Source organism: Falco peregrinus, chromosome 19 (assembly GCF_023634155.1).
Source record: "Falco peregrinus isolate bFalPer1 chromosome 19, bFalPer1.pri, whole genome shotgun sequence".
In the NCBI taxonomy this organism is placed as follows: Eukaryota; Metazoa; Chordata; class Aves; order Falconiformes; family Falconidae; genus Falco; species Falco peregrinus.
This window is the reverse complement of record NC_073740.1, coordinates 1072534-1089076: the sequence shown is the minus strand read 5'-3', so window position 1 is coordinate 1089076 and position 16543 is coordinate 1072534. Positions and strand designations below refer to the sequence as shown.

The window sequence follows — 16543 nt, the reverse complement described above, 5'->3', positions numbered from 1 at the left end:
GTTTCACCCAGCAGCTGGCTCTCAGTTTATCACTTTTCTCTGAGTTTTTCCCCTTCCAGCAAGACCTTTGATCTCCCAGGAACAGGGACAAACGTTGCTCAGCTCAGGGGCAAGTCAAGATTTGGACCTGAACAGCCTAAACCCCCCCAGTTTTGGTGATTGACTCTGTTTTTGAGCATCTGGGGCAGGCAGGCGGCTCATCTTTTCCCCCGCAGCACAGGGCAAGGCTGGGGAATGCACAAACAAGCCAGAGAAATAGGAGGCCCTCAGGCAGGGAAAGATGTCCCATGTGCAAGGGCAAGCCACCATTATGGGTTTGGTATGAAAATTGCAGTTTATTAGAATACAGGGTGGCTGGGCACAACAGCCGCTTTGCTGCCCCAAGGGTCCATGGCTCTCGGCTACGCGGGGCCCCGAGGAGCAGCCGTCCGACCCGCAGCGGGATGTCCCACTGTCTGGCTCCGGTGTATTTTTACGAAGCTCCAGAACTAGCCATTTCAAGGCTCATTTAAGATCCATGTCCCAGGCAGGCTGCCAAATGTTAAAAATAACGAGCTCCCTCCCCGCGCCAACCCAGCCCATGGGTGAGAGCAAACACGGCCACGGGCAGCAGCCGGGGAGGGGGGTGTGCTGAGCAGGGGGCGATGTGCCCAGGTCAGGGTGGCTGTACCTGGGGGGGGCGGAACAGGGGCAGCATTTTCCGTGTCCGCTCTCCGATGTAGCCCCTGCTGTGTGCAAGTGCAGCACTGCAAAGGACAGGCTGCTGCGCACCCAGGGGTAACGTCCACCGCGCAGCCGTGCCTGCAGGACACCCATCTGAGCCCACCTGGCTTTATCTTGCCCAAGAGATCGGAGGAGCGCTCCAGGCACGGCGAGGGCTGCCGTTCGCCTAACTGCAGCTCCACAAGCTGGGAAACCTGACCACTAACCACCACCCCCACCACCACCCCCCGACTGCAACAGCTGAGCTCCATCCTTGGGTTTTGGTAGACATACACCTGATGGTCTGACCTAGCACCCCGAGGAGAAAGCAAACCCCAGCGCCTCCATGAAACAGCTTTTAGGTTATCAGAAATGTGAAGCTGCAGAAAAGCCAGATGGCGAACAGCAGCCTGGCAGCCCCCAAAGCCCAGCCCGAACCGGCATCGTGTGGCCGGTATCAGTGGTGCGCTCAGTCCTTCACCACATAAGGCTGATCTTCAAAGTCACTCTTGCTGAGTTTTTGTTGGTGAAGTGGGCTTTAAATACACCCAGCTCCCCCACTCGCAGGACCTGTGCGATACCGTTTCCTGACAGCTGCCCTACTCATTACCAGACCCCGCAGCGACCTCCCTGGCACATCCTTTCCGTCACCCGCCACATGGGTAATACACGATGAGTCATTCTGGCACCGAGGCTGCCGCAGAACCACCTCGCACAGCCATCGCAAACTGCCTGGGGTAGGATAATCCCCCGTTTCTCCCCCGTTACACCTACACGCAGCCGCCCAGGGAAGCCCCGTGGTAAGCCAACGGCCAAGTCAATGCCAGGAGCAGAGCTGCAGCTCTCTGGCACTCATTTTGCATCCATTTGCATTTTCTCCCCCAAATCCTTCCAGCTCCATCCCCCACTCCTGATGCCAGGAACCCTCCAGACCACTGCACCTTGCCCTGAAATATCTTTAGAGACCCTGGGTATGCAGGAAAAGGGGATGGATTGATTTTTTAAAATTTCATGTAGAACATGGCAAAGAACTGGGGAAAAGTACAGGAGTGGGAGATGCAGTGACGGAGACAGGATGGGTGGGAACTTCAGAGGTTTTGAAATACCTAGAGCCCTTCTGAGCAGCTCTGCTATTAACACCCGATGTCACTGCACCGGGGCAAAGCTAGGACTGTAGGAGAAACCAGAGAAAACCATGGATGCTCCAGCCAAGTCACAGCAGAATAAACTACTCTGGCTTAGTTGCTTTTTAAGCGCTCCTGAGCAAACAGCAGAGCCAAATAAAAGGCCCCTGTTGCCATTGGCATCATTAGTAAACAGCGGACTCTGAAGCCAGCAGCCAAAGGTTGCCTCACGTCTGTTTGTGCTGCAGGTTACGTGCACATCTGAGCACTCAGAGGTGCCAATAAATGCCAAATCCCATTTATAGAGTCATTAAACCCAGGACCTCCTGGAGGACTTCACACCAGAGAGCCATGTCACAGAGGTATGTCCCCAAGGCAGGTGAGTGTCACCCAGGGGCCCCCCAGCAGCTTTGCTGCCACCTCAGCCAGCCAAGGCTCAGGCTGCATTTTGCTGCATCCCTCTGCTACGGTGTCCAAGGCTCTGGGTACAGGAGAACTGGTCCTGGTCCAGCCCACAGAGTCATGTCTACAGCCTGAGCGCAATTAAGAAAATCTGTGGAACCTTCCCAAGGTTTTGCTGCTGCAGTCCGATATTCACAGCTGCTCGCTCTCTTTTAGCCCCTTCCAGCTAAGGCAGCGAGTCTGACCTCCCCGTTTCTGTAAGCAGTCACCAGCACAGTGATTTTTTTTCAAAGATCTGCTCAGGGAGCACAAGCTGAAAGCTGAAAAACAGCCAGCACACACAGGCACAGCCTGTTACAGACCCCGAGGCGCTGGCAAAGGGGCACGTAGCTTTTCTAGTAGTGTTAGGGGTCCAGGCTCCTCCATGCCAGTGCTGCTATATTTTAATGCTGAAAGCACTTAGATACCGTGGCAGCACCAAGCATTAATTAATTCAGTGATTGAAAGTGGCATGTAAACAAGGCTATATAAGCAGGAGAAAACACACCAGGGCCTAGCTTGGGGAGAGTGTGCCTAGAAAGCAAGATTAAAAAAAATGTAGTAAGACTCTTAAATTGAAAATAAAGGCTTTATATGGGGCATGAAGGGCTAGTGGAAGATGAGAGCTTTTCGCATCATTAAGGTGTCTGTTCAGAAATACTGTCATAGTTGTACGTCTTGCATGATTACAATGGTGTGACAATACGAGATGGGGAAACGCAACAGCAGGGCTCACAACATTAGTGCAAGAGCCACATCACACCCAGGAAGGGTTGGCCAAGCAGCCCTGGACATTTCAGATGTTAAAAGCCAGACTGTTGCCTCTGCAGCCACAATAGGGATGGGGAAGGTCAGGGGCACCAGACCAAAGCGCAGAGGAGAGCAGCTGAAAGAAGAGTTACTCATTTAGCGGCAGTAATTGAGGAAAATGTTGTTGCTCAGGTTGGCCCAGCATCGAAGCTGCCCTGTTCAAAAACAGACTGCAAGACTGTGGTATGTGAAAACCCCCATCGAGCCCTGAAATTCCTGCAAGAGGAGGAGTTATGACTTTGCTGTGAAAGTTCAAGCTCTGGTTGCTGTAACAGCCCAGTTCAAGGCGTAAAGCTGTGCACTCTGGTGTCTGCAATCCCACAGCCACCTGTGCCACCATCTCATTACAGCGCAAAATACTTGAGCAAGGCTTTTCCCAGCCAGTCCCACGCCAGTCACTGTCTTGCTTCATTTCACCAGCGCTTAGTCATTCTCTCACTTGGTGCAAGTGATCTGAACTCCCACGTGAATGGTTCAGCACTGTCTGCACAGGAGCATCACCTGGGCAATGCAGGGGTAAAACCGAGCCTCTAACAAATATCCGCAAACCTGCCACTCTCCAGACTTGGGGAGCCTGGCAGCTTTCAGAGAGGTTTCTGCCTTGCTGTCCAGCTTAAGGCCACTCAAGACCTCCACCTGACAGTGGAAAAAAAAGCCTTGAGGCAGCTGCACACACAGCCTACAGCTACCTTAAACCCCCAGGAACGAGAGGGGTGGCTGAGCGACTGCCTGGTTTTGGGAAGAGGTTGGTGCCCACTCCAGCAAGTGGGCAGAGGATCACATGTGTCTCCATACACAAGTGCACGGAACAGACATTAGGGGCAGTTTGCTTTCAAGAAAAGAAGCTTGTGGCCATAACACTGTTTTAGTTTTCAAAGACTGATATTTTCAGGTGTATTTTCCCAGGTACCATCTGTAGTGTGCCAGAGGCTCTTACGCTCCTGCACATGGAGGTCTGCAAGGCTCCCAGACAGATGGAAATCTCTGGCTAAGGAGAAAACAACTTATTTCCCAGTAGCAGGGTGCCACAGCAAGCCACAAGAAGGGAAATAGTACGTGATCTCTCCATTATCAAGATCTGCAGGCATGTCAGCTGTCTGCAATGCGGGCACAGGTCTGGCGAGGCTGTCCGCAGCCCAGCTGGGCAGGGACACAGGTAACTGGAAGAGCAGCCAGGCAGCACCCTGGGGGTCCCATCCTTCAGGCTTGCTGGTCATGGGGTAAGAGTCCTCCTCCCCAGAGACCCTCACTCACCTGAAGAAGCCCTTGCAGCCTTCACAGGTCATGGCATTGAAGTGAAAGCCAGTGGCTCTGTCCCCACAGACGCCACAGATACGGGGCATGTTCTTGTCGAACTCACCAGCTGGGTCGGAAAGCGAGGTGCTAGCAGCCATGGTCTCCATGTCTGGGAGAGCAGAGAAAGCCAGGTATTTATTCTGTAAAACTGTCACAGCTTTACAAAAAGGAAATTAGATGCAAATAAAGGATTCTTCCTTGGCTTCACCACAATTTGGCAAGAGAAGCTTCTGTGTTCCCGTTGGCTCTGTGTACCCACACCACCAAAAAGCAGGTTCTAGCTCGTTTTTAGTAAGCGTACACATTTGCTTATCTACCCAAGTAAAGCCACGACTGATCCCCTCTTCCTATGCCCCCAGCCTTAAACAAACCACAGAACTTGCTCACAGAGGCTCGCTGTGCTTCACTGGGAGAACTTCCATAGCCTACCCTAAACCCAGATAGGTTCCCCACCCCCACCCCCCACTCCTTTGTGTTTGTTTTCAGGGAGCCCTGAAGGGACCAGAATTCACCTAGACTGATGCTGCAAACCCACAGGGAAAGAGGTCACAGCACCGACACGCTGATGCAGAATTTCCCTCGTGCACAGACAGGAAGCAGCAGCGGCACACTCGCACCGGCTCCCGTAAGTGAGAAAAATCCCAAACGTGAGTCAAGTGAACATTGTTTAAAAAAAAAAAAATCAACAGGGACCTAAACAAGGGAGGGCGGAAATAGTGCTCCTAATGCACATCCCCAAAATGAATAGCGAGATGAAGCTTTTAATAGGCTTCCCCTAGCTTCCAATATCCACTGGTAGAAGCCTGTTTGCTATTAGAAACACCAAGCATCTAGAAGCACGGGGCAAATAAAGGTTAGAAGTTTTCGTGGTGCCAAATCTTGGTGAAGCCACGCCAAGGCTGCGGTTTCAGGCGGCACCATCCAGCAGCTCGGTAGGACAGTGTGTGCGTTCTCAGCGGCTCCTGTGCCTCAGCCTCCCCACACATGGGACAGAGTTATCCCCTCTGCACGCCTCAGTGAGAAATTTTAAGTTGATTCAAGAGCTTCAAACAAGCTTTTTTGTTTGAAGCATGGCTCAATGTTTTCTCAAGAGGCACTGCGGATAGCTGCTGCCTGGCTGTGTCCAGTCTGCTTTCACGAGGTTTTCAGCAGGTGCTGGAATTGTGCTGTGCTGTGTAAAATACTCATCAGTCACCCAGGAACTCCAGATAGTGAGACTGGAGCAAAAGCGAGTTCAGAAAAAAGCAAGAGGACAACCCTACAATTTAAGTCTCGCTGTAAAGTTTACCAGACTGCTACTGCTCGATCCCAGTAAAGCCTGGACTCCTCTTGATCCTCTGCCAGGGGACAGCAACTCTGCAGAGCTCGCACACGAGGCTCAAAGGCCCCATGGCAGCCAGCGATGCCCCTGGAGCACCTGAGGACGCACAGCTCCCAAAGCAACCCAGGACTGGGAGCTTTCTCCAACCTTGGTTTCACCTGTACCTCACCTGAAACTTCACACAGCCAACAGTCCTAGCACCTTTAGATAGCACTAGGACCAGGCTCCGTTAGGTAGGAGTCCTAGCTGTCCATGCTGCTTGGAGAAAGCTCCCAGGAAGAGACAGACACAACCACAAGGAGAACATCCTCTGCAGAGGAGGGTTATCATTTACCTGTATCAGGAAGATATGCCACGCTCTGCTGGTGCATTTCCCAGGAGCTCTGGAGCTGGGACATGGAGCCACCTGCAATTAAAGAGGCAGACAGGACACAGTCTGAGACAGCTTAAAACTGATCAAGGTCGATGAGTCAAAGGAGAGTGTCCAACCACACAGCCTGGTCACGGCTCGCTCCAGCCCCTTGGCAAGATGTGAACACCATGTCTGGGGTGGGGTGATCTCGACACAGCCTGCCAGCTGGGGTACCGCTTGTCTGGTTCCCACCCCACCTCCCCCACCTCCTCCCTGCAGATCCAGGAGGAGATACCGCAACGGGCCGGCCACCCTCTGCGCGCTGGCCGAGGGAGCCGGGGGAACGCACCGGTGAACACGGCAGCCACCCTTGGCGAGAGCAAGGGCACAGGAAGGAAAGACGGCGGCGAGAGGTGCTCAGCTCATTCCTTTAGCCTCAGTAATATTTTCCTATAAATTTAAATTTCACAATTCAGCCTGTCAAGCATGCAGCAGCGTGAGACCTGTCTGCTTGCGTGGGATGGCATAAAGCAGAGCTGAATGGCTGCTATAAACACGGGTCTTCATTCAACAGAGCATGCACGCTCAAAGTCAATGGGAACACTGCAGCACTGACTACGTGGAATTTTTTCCTCCCTTCTCATGTCATTTTGTTCTTTCAGCAGCTCTGCTCACGGATGGGAAACGCCACACCAGCACCAGCTAACACAGTGTTGGGACAGAGCTAGGAAAAGGTTCTCGGGTGCTTTGCCTTCCTTGAGCTTCTCCCCCAGGCCTGGCTAACCTGCATTAGCAGCAGGGCAAGGGGCTGGCTTGTCCCTGTGGATCACCCCACCATTCAACGCAAACTCTGACCCTAAACGATGAGGATGCCACGATGTAGGGCCAAAGCAAGGAGAGCCGTGGGTGCAAGCCACGTCCCACAGCGGCCAGCTCACAACACGTGCCTCCAGCCAGAGGGTTTATTTCCCCCGAGTGCTGCACTGCAGGATGGTGCCGCAGCTACCACCAAGGGCCACGGCAGAGGTGAATGGCCGGGAGCAGCACTTGGGCATCTCCCCTGGGAAAGCAGCGTACGGTGGAGCTTCTGGATCTAGGATAAGCCCAAGACTCACCCAGGCTTGGCAGAAACCTGCTCAGGCCAGCTCCCAAGCACTCTGCTGAGCATCCGCCTCCGTCCCACTAGGTTTTGAGGTCTTCGGGGGGAAGTAGGGCGCAGACAGCCCTGAGCAGGCTTGCCTTCCTGAAGGGCTGGATTCCAGGAGTGCCGCCAGCCGCTGCATACCAGGCCATAACAAAACACCTGCTGAGCATCCAAGCTGGAAGCTGCTCCATTTGTCACACAGGGCATCTCTCCAGCAAGCAGCGGGGCTGCTTTTGGGCGAAGACACTTGTGGAGACCTCGGCAAACCTCCTCCCTGCCATACAGGCATCCCAATGCACCGTTGAATACTTCTCCAGTGCTTTGTATTGCTCCCTGCTCTCCCACACCTTCCCAGGACCGCACACGGGGACACTGACACTCCCAGCATCATGAGGCAGGATGCAGAAAGCAGGTGCTGATGGCAACCTGTCAACCTTGGAGGGGTGTCTCCCACCCTTGTCATGCCTCTTGCTTTCTCCAGCTCTCAATTAAAGAAACAAGAGATTATTTGGTCACCGATGTTCACTAGAGAGTAATAAGTCTGTGCCAGATACAATTCCCACATGGATGATGGCACTCCTTCAACCTACCATCTCTGACTTCTTGGAAAACGTTACTCAGCCCCATAATGGAAATGACGTTGGTGCACAGGGTGGAGCACGCATAGGAGTTTCCCTCTGTCCCCTGAAAGGTTGCTCATTCATCAAACCTGACATTTAGCCTTCATCTCTTGGAAGAAGCAAAATAATTTGTTAGAAGCGCTGACCTCTTTTTTGAGCAGGCACCAGAAAGGTCAAACCAGTTTCGTAGCTGGTTATAGCAAAGTTGCAGCATCCCAGCTGTCACCCCAGCGAAGCTCTGGGGTTGGCTCCTAGCAGCCATGCTTCGCTAAATCTAATGTTTCCCATCATCTCATCCATGCACAGGTCATGAAATTTCAAGTTTTTGGGGGATTTGCATGGAGCTGTCACAGCAGCAAAGCTCAAACAGCCACAAGATGCTGGCAGGGAAGGCTGCGTGATTGTAATTAGCAACCAGAGCCCTCCGCTGGGAAGCTGCCAGATGATAAAGCAGCACAAGGAGCCACCACGGTCAAGGTTTAAAAACATGGGAAAAGCTCACCTGCGGGACACCCTGCGAGGGCAGAACAGCACAAATAAGCCAGCTGATGCTGTGCAAGGGCTGCAGCCGGCGGCTCACCCCCAGCCTCCCTGCCAGCAGCTGTTATTCAGGCCAGGGCTGCAATATCCCTCGTACCTGGGAAGCCGGGAGGATGTGGCAAGGCAGAGGCCGGAGTTGGCTGCCCCTGCGCACCCCTCTCCCTGCCGTACCCAGAGGGCTGACTCACTTCTGCTGGCCACCAGTGCCCGGAAGACCCAGCCCCAGGTGGTGCCGTGCCTCCCCCTCGGTACATCCCCACGGCACAGCCAGCCCGTCTCCCACCGGCGTTCGATGGGCTGGTGACACAACCCTTACACACACACACACGCACAGAGCCTCCGCCACTGCAGCTGGAACAGTCATTAACCCTGGGCAGGAAACGTCCCAGCTTTGGCCTCCAGCCCCCCCTGACTAACCGGAGCCTCGCAGATGTGGGCTGGGGGCGGGCGGCAGCTTCCCAGAGCAGGTGGCTGGTGGTGGAGCACGGACGGAGCCGCTCGCTGCTGGCTGAGCGCCCTGTGTGAGCAGCGGTTCAACAGCTGGGCTCAGGGAAAGCAGCAGGCAGTCGGGAAGCTAAAAGACATCTCTTGGAAGCAAAACAACCGTAGAAAGGGGAAAGCATCCCTTGGAGGGGTTTGCCATTCCCTAAGCACAAACCAGAGTAAATGAAACTGAGCTAGTCATCCTGAAATTGGCGTAACAGCCACTGAAACCATCGCCCAGCGCCCATGGGGTGGCTACAGGAGCATTGGGACCACTGGCATGGGATGCAGGAGGGGCACCTGTGCTACAGGGCAAGGAATGAGAGCCCAGAAAGTTACCTGCCCGTACAGGGAAGCAGGCACAGCATGTGCTCTTCTTCCTCCTTTATACTGAGCCCAAAGGAGGATCCTGACTCTGTATTTATCTCTAAGTAACCTCTCAGAAACCGGTACAAAGTATTTTGCTGAAGCGTTTTCTCATGCTTTATCACTTTCCTTTTTCTCTCACCGAACTGCAAAAGTCCCCCTCACAGCTCACCAGGACTTGGCAGAAGGGAAAAGGCTTCGGAGGACAATTGCTCCCGCTGAAAGCCTCATCATCCGCATCCAGCATCTGTACAGCAGCAGGTTTCCCTCGAGCATCGCAGCACCAAAACACCGCCCGCCTCCCACTAACCACAGCAATAACCAGAGCTGGGAATAACAACACACAAGCCAAAACAAAACCAGAGCCAGAAGCCGGCGCTGGAGGCTGATGGGACACTGGTTGTAGGGCTGCTGCTCAGCAGCCAGCTGGGCTTCAGATGCCCCACACTTTCCTGATGTGCAAAGCCAGAAATACATTTTAACGTGAACATCCAGCGTAAGAAATAGCTAGAAGCCAGACCAGGGCTTTGCCTGGCCAAGGATATGGGTTTGTATTCAGCCAGCTGCTCCCCAGGAGGTTCAGGCTTTGCTGAAATCTGGGGAAGAAACCAAGCCAGTTAAGGAACAGCTGAACATTCCCAGAAAACAAGACTGACATTTCATTAAAGAGACTTATAAGTCCTTGGTGTTTTGAGACTACCATCGTCAAACGTTTTCAGGATGCAGAAAATAAAACTGTTACAATACTGTGAAAGTATTTGTCACATTCTCAGCATCTTTGTTGCTCCATTAAAATGTATTTTTTGGTTAATTCATTTGCCAAGCAAAACAAAAAAACCCCAACTTTACCCACATGGCCTGAAAAGAACAGGCTGGTTTTTGAAGTCTAAGTAAATCCTCACCCCTGGCACTGCTCTGACTTGCTACTGAAGACTCTGCTGTCTTGGAGAGACCCATTCATTAACATGGAGGTTTTACTATTTTCCTGGCTCACACTCAATTAACACCACTGTTGACATGTCAAAACAAAACGATGCTCCACAGAGTCTCTGCAGAGCCTCTGGCAACACTCTTGCATTTTAAGAAGCTTTTTCCAGTACAAATCAGCCTATTCATAACATCTAGTTGCAGCATGCGAGCAACCCCCTTCTCTATTAAAAAGACAATGAAATAATATCCTTGTGTAGCTCCAGGGAGGCCTGTTATTTAGCTGCTTTCCATGAGATTTATTACACAGCGGATTGACAGCCTCCCAGGGAGATGAAGCACTGCTCCTACACGAGCCCAGCACCAACCCCGTGCCTGGATGGTGGCTCTACACGCTGCATGTGCATGGATGAGCAGGTGAAGCTCCCTGTGCTGCCGCATGGTTGGATTCCTCTTGCTGCTGCTCACCTCTGTTTCTAGTTTGGAAGGATGGTTTTTGGTCGGGGGGTTTATTTTTTTGTGTGTGTTTTGTTGTTGTTTGGTTGTTTTTGTGAGACCCAGAGTGGCTGCAACTTACTGGGAGCCAGGCAAGGAGATCTGGCAAGCCTGGCAGTGTCACGAGACTGGCACCTATTTATTACCTGATGCAAGTCAGCTCATGCCACCCCTTCCTCCATTAATTTGATTAGATGTAAAACCCTCCTGGAGCCTCTGCTAACGCCCCCAGACCAAGGCTGGAGGCTCCTCCATGCCAGGCAACACGTAAGCATGACAATTCCTGCCCCAGAGAGCCCAGACACTCCCAGTCTGCAAACAACATGTCACTGCAATGAGGCATTCAGAGGAGGGTCCAGCTGCGTGACAACCAAAGAAGCTACAAATACGAGTTTCAAGAAGGTCAGAGAGACTTAAAGAAAAAATCCCTCTGTAAGGAACAGGATGCTAATCTAATTTCTTGTGAGGAATCAGGCACTTGTGGGCTGCCTAAACGCTTTGTGGTATGGAAGAGAACAAGCCCAGGGACACACTGATCTCTATTACGGCCCCCAGCGCTCCCCAGTAACGTGGTTAGGAACAGACATCTGAGCAGCCACCTCCCTGTCAGCAAAGCTAAAAAAAATAAGTGTTGACAGAGCAAGACCAGGGTCTGCTCTCAGCCCAGCAGGGCTCTCACCAGCCCCCTGGAGCCGCACTGTAACCCTGGAGCTCCAGCATCTGGGCATCTTTGCCATCACATCCAGAACCTGGGAAGCCAGATGGGAGGAGAGGCGATGCACAAGCCAGCCCCAGATTCCCAGGTTTGGATTTCCAAGGTCATCAACACAACAGGACTATCCTTCCCGACTCTTGTGAAGGATGATTGTTCTCCAAAGGGGTCGAAGCAGCACCAGGAGAGCCTGCAGGCACACAGGAGCTGCAGAGTGTGCAACCCTCCGGGGAGGCTGCAAAACAGGTCCAGCCTCCCGCATCCAAAGGCACAGCGAGGAGTCCTCAAGCAAACACGTGTGCAAGGCAGGTGTGAGGGTGGCGGACGTGCTTCCTCTCACCTGCTGCAAGGCAGGAGCCGGGGGCTGGAGCCCAGGCACAAATTGCATCAACCATGGATGGGAAGCGCAGGAGAAGCCTGTTCATTGACCTGGGAAAGGGGCCAAGGGAGCTGGTGTACGGCAGGGACGAGGGCTGGCCAGGGACAAGCACCACAGTGCAAACCCTCAGCAGCTTCACTAACATGGAGAGGCAGCAGAAAAAACACCTGGCCATCTACAAGCTCTTCTAACACGTTAGCCAAGGATCTTTAAATGGTCTTACATTAAAATTAGGCAACAAATCCTTACACGTGCAGGAAAAAGGAGAAAATACTTCTAAGTGCCATTCCCCTAACTGGAAGGAACGAAGTAAACAGTTTTCCAGATTACAGCTCGGGCACTGCATCAAAAATGCCTCCAACCTGACTCCTCGCTGGCACACCACTGTCATTTAAGCCACAAAAATTAGACTGAGCACTCACTGCAGCAACACATCTGGATCTGCACACCAAGGGAGACCCCACCAGCACAGTGTTAGTGGCAGCTGGGTCACTTTAATAAGGGAATTTTATGTGATGCACCCTTTCTCAAACTCTCCTTCATCAAATAAATGAAAGCAACTTTTCATACAGCCGCAGCTTTGATGCAGGCTGGCAGAGTGTCCCTTTTTGCATCTTTGCTGTATTGTGGCTTTTCAGCAGAAGCCAGTACCTATTGATGTTGTCTGGGCTGGCTGCAGGAAGATGGAAAGGGGCTGTTTGGCATCAGCCTGGCTCAGCCTCTGCCCTCATTCCCAACCGATGAACCTCATCCAAGCATGCATCCTCTCTGGACCAGCTTGATGTAAGAGTCTGCAGACACAGAGCCAGGTCTCAAGACCGCCTGCCAACCGGGATGAGCAAGCCTGGCACAGCTCACCTGGAGCAGGGGCCATTGGTCGCTGATAAGAGTAGTAACAGAGAGAAGCATTTAGTTGCAGCACTGCAGGAGCGCCCACAGACCCCCCCGTCCCTGCCCCAAGAAGCAAACACAGCAAAGAGGCAAGAGCCAGCCTGGAACACAGCGAGTTTCAATGTGGTGAAGGACCTGCAAGCGCTGCAGCATGGGAACTGGAAACATGCACTGGGAAGGGTGGAGCGTCCTTCAGCATTGAGTCACGGGCCACCATGGGCTCCATCAGACTTTTGACCTTCCTGAGCAGTCTTTTCAGTAGAGACCTCCTGATCCAAGACCCCTGCCTCCTTGTCTGAAACTCCCTCTTTAGATTAAACCAGCTCCTAATGCCCACAATCACTAAAAAAAAAAAAATAAAGCAAGGCCCTAAACTGCTTGTAACATCACACGGAGAAGGAGCTGCTGCATTTTAACACTTCACATCTGCAACACTGATTCCTTTAGGAATTCAGAGCCCAAAAACATTTCCAAAGTAAAACTAACCAAAACAAGCTTAGAGATAGGAGAACGGTTTCAGCAAAGCGTTGCTCTCATGAACCTGGATTTCAAAGAAAGCGGCGAGCAATGATTCACAACCTGTCATCGTGCAAAACAGCCCTGTAAGTACCACACATTTATTTAAGGATACATGGCTATGAGCTACACCAACCGCAGCAGTAGGAATTTTTGTTTTCTAGGACAAAAATCCAAAACTACTCAATCAGACCAAAAAAAAAAACCCAAAAAAACCAACCGACCATTCCCACAGACTGGCCATTCCCCACCCCACTGCCACCTCCAGTTTGAACTGGAGGAATGGCTCCTTTCCCTTTGCAGGTCTAATTGGGTCCAAACTGGGGAGCACTGGTGACCCCAGAGTTGGGCTCCAGCAGCACCACGATGCCGGGGGGGGGGGAGGGGGTGGGCGCTCAGGGCAGCTGGCATCCCTTTCCATTAGTGTGCAGCAGGGCTGGGTTCCAGGAATGGGCTAAACAATTTCTATTTCCCCTGTTACGGGAAACCACGACTGCTTTCAGGTGGAACAGGAAAGTGGGAGAATCCTCTCCCAGCCTCATCTGAGCCTTCCCTACCCTCTCTGCCGTTCAGTACCCAAACCACAGGGGCTGCCTGCCCCATGCCCAAGAGATGGTTCTTCAGTAGAAGATCCCCCTGACACAGAGGAAGAGGCAATTCACAGCAGCTCTGGCTGCTCCTGAGATAAGAACAGCAAAATAAGGAGAGGGAAGGGTGAAAGTTTGCCAACCGATAGAGCAAACAGCAAGGCAGATCAAACATACCCGTGCCAGGGCAGCACACCCCAGGAATGGGAAAGCAGGGAGCAGGAAATCAGAGGGGAACAAACAAGCCTGGCAGCTTCGGAGCTCCTGGCCCTCACAAAGCCAAGGTTAGACACAGAGGAGACGACGGTCCCACGTGCTGGATGAGGCCAAGCACGGTATTCAGCCCCCACAGAGCCCGTTATCCTCTCTATCACACAAACACAGCAATATTCCTTGTTCACTAGATCCTCCTAGGAGCCGGCGCTTCAAAAAAGTTGTATTTAACCATTTGATAGACATCCCTGGCGCCTCAGATGAGAAAGGGCATCTCCATGGACCACGATTTCCCTGCCCAACCTGCGCATATTGCAGGAGCAAAAAGCCAACTGTGCAGGCACGTGCTTGGCAAGGGACGCCTCTCCTGCCAGCCAGGACCCCCTGCCTGCAGACGGTGTCTGCTCCACAGCCTTTCACTGAGGCAAGCAGCACCTCCTGGGACCGCGTTCCCAGTACGCAACCCACACGGAGCAAAAGCCCTTTCCCATTCAACACACCCCACCTGAACAGCAACCTCACGAAGAAAAGAGCTCGCGAGGCATCTCCCGGAGCGGGGACACCGTGCCTGCAGCCCAGCGGGTGCACAGTGCCTCATTTCCTGAGCCGTGCCACGGGAGGATGTTAGTCATGACTGAGACGCAGCGGCGGCCGCCGAACCCACGCCTCACGGGCCAGGAAGCTTGGTGGGTCCACGCAATGGAAGCTGCGTTGGTTTTCTTTTGCTCTGAAGCTGCTGCATGTGTTTGTGATTTAAGGGGAAAGGCAGCTGTAAGATGTTAAACTGGATTACCCCAATAACAGCTTGGGCCCTAGTATAGCACTGAATTTACAAGCGGAGTTTAAAATTCTGGCACAACTGTCTGCGCTACCTAAAACATGGTCCCTTGATCTCTGCCAAATCCTGTTACACTGCATCCAGGACAGGACAGGGCCATTTTACTTTTTATTCTGCTAGAAAAACCTGAAAGACACCAGGTTTTCCCAGCTTACTGACCCCCCCACTCCACTCCACACTCTGAAAGTGCACGTGGACCTTCTCCCAGACCTAGCCCAGCAGCGGGAGACACACCACCTCAGCAGCTTAGTCGATGTGAGGCTTGACAGGAGCGCTTTCCAGCTCTCCAGCACAGCTGGGTTAGCCTAGAACCTTCCCAGCAGCAGGCTGCGGTGGGCTGCCGTCCTGGCGAGCAGCTCTGCCAAGATGGAGAGCCCAGGGAAGATGCAGGCTGGGTGACAGACTGCTTCGTGTGACAAGTTGCAGTCATCACAGCTTTTCCCAGAGCACCTGCGTCACTATGCCCAAAGGTGCTGCAACCACCGCAGGGGTGGAGATGGTCAACACTGCTGCAGCCAAGGGGTTTGGTTTGTGTGTGTTTACCCCTAAGTGCTCCCCTTTGTCAAAACTGGTCTGCAGACACAGCAAACACGTGCAAGCGTGAACATGCCACACGTCAGCCAAGCAGTTACTACAGGCTCCTTCCCACCACGGATGGACGCGTGTAACGCTGACTGCGCTGCAGCTGGTTTGGCACCAGCGCCGAAACCCACTTTTCGCTCATTCTTGTGACCCAGGGGCTGAAGCAGATGCTGGAAGAGGATCATTCAGCTTTGAAGCTACCAGGAAAATAGATGCACAAATGCCAGTTCACGGGAAGGATTCAGCCCCGTCCAACTTCCCCTCTGACTCACCAAAGCAGCCCACAAGACACTCTGCCCAGATTTGGGGGAAGAGCCTCCGGCACACCCAACCGACCTCCTCGTGAGTCCTGCAAAGCTACGGCAGGTCTGCTCCGGAGGAGGCTGAGGGAGCTCCCCACCTGCTTCTCTGGGAGACACCGCTTCAGGCAGGCCAGCTATCAGCCAGCATCATCCCTACCCTAAGTATTCATTAGCTCAGGAGAAACAGAGGGACAAAGTACAGAAAATAATTAGTCCCACTAAGACCTTCCCCCCACCCCCGTCTTTTATGACTTACTGCCGGTTGGGGAAGTGGAGAAAAGTCATGCTTAGCCTGATTCTTGACTGCAGGACATCCTGTTCGACTGTCCTAAGGCACTCACGAGCTGTAGAATAAAGTTAGCTATGGGAAGCTATCAATAAAAATCCCAAAGAAAAATCAAGTCTGGAGCTACCGAAGGCACCCCATGGCAAGCTGAGGCCACTGCAGGGCTGTTGCTGCTGAGCCATAAGCAGCAGAACTTTGTTTGCTCTTCGGATGGATGCAGTGAACAAGCACACGTGTACCGACACAGCCTCTCCCTCCAGCACCACAGCCAGTGCAGCTGGCACTTCTTTGGCCTGCTATGGTTTTATTGACATTTAAAGATGGCAACCTCCACGTGCACGTCTGTGTCCTCAGCCAAGGGATGCAGAAGCTCTTGCTTCTTGCTCACCCCGGGCTCCTGGATGGCAATCCGGCAGGATCGCAGAGCGGGAAGCATTTCCAACCGCAGAAAAGGCTCCTAAATTAAATCTACACCAGCTGTACTGTGCAGTATTTGGCATTAAGGTGCTGTAACCCTAACCCATTCACAAATTATCGGCAGCAGATGTCTCTGCTTTTCCTACCCCTTTGGCTTATAATTTTAACTACAGACAGGAGTAGCACATAATAGCTATTT

The 16543-nt window shown here is 52.8% G+C and overlaps 1 protein-coding gene and 1 long non-coding RNA gene across 8 annotated transcripts in view; one reads left to right on the top strand and one right to left on the bottom strand.

The window, feature by feature from the left end:
• VDR (vitamin D receptor) overlaps positions 1 to 16543 on the bottom strand; it is a 39590-nt gene that overhangs the window by 13758 nt on the left and 9289 nt on the right. For 6 of the 7 annotated variants that reach the window (XM_055792077.1, XM_055792075.1, XM_055792078.1 and 3 more), the window contains 2 exons: positions 6029 to 6100; positions 4332 to 4482 (listed from right to left, as the gene is read on the bottom strand). In XM_055792077.1, the coding sequence (XP_055648052.1) occupies positions 4332 to 4482; positions 6029 to 6092 (215 nt within the window). In that variant the 5' untranslated portion in view covers positions 6093 to 6100. Of the gene's footprint in view, positions 1 to 4331; positions 4483 to 6028; positions 6101 to 15897; positions 16483 to 16543 lie in introns of those variants that run through there. The other variant, XM_055792082.1, reaches the window with a different exon arrangement.
• Positions 1476 to 9953, top strand: LOC114010992 (uncharacterized). Its single transcript, XR_003552693.2, has 3 exons — positions 1476 to 2188; positions 4860 to 4998; positions 9355 to 9953. It is a non-coding gene; the product is annotated as an uncharacterized LOC114010992 (long non-coding RNA).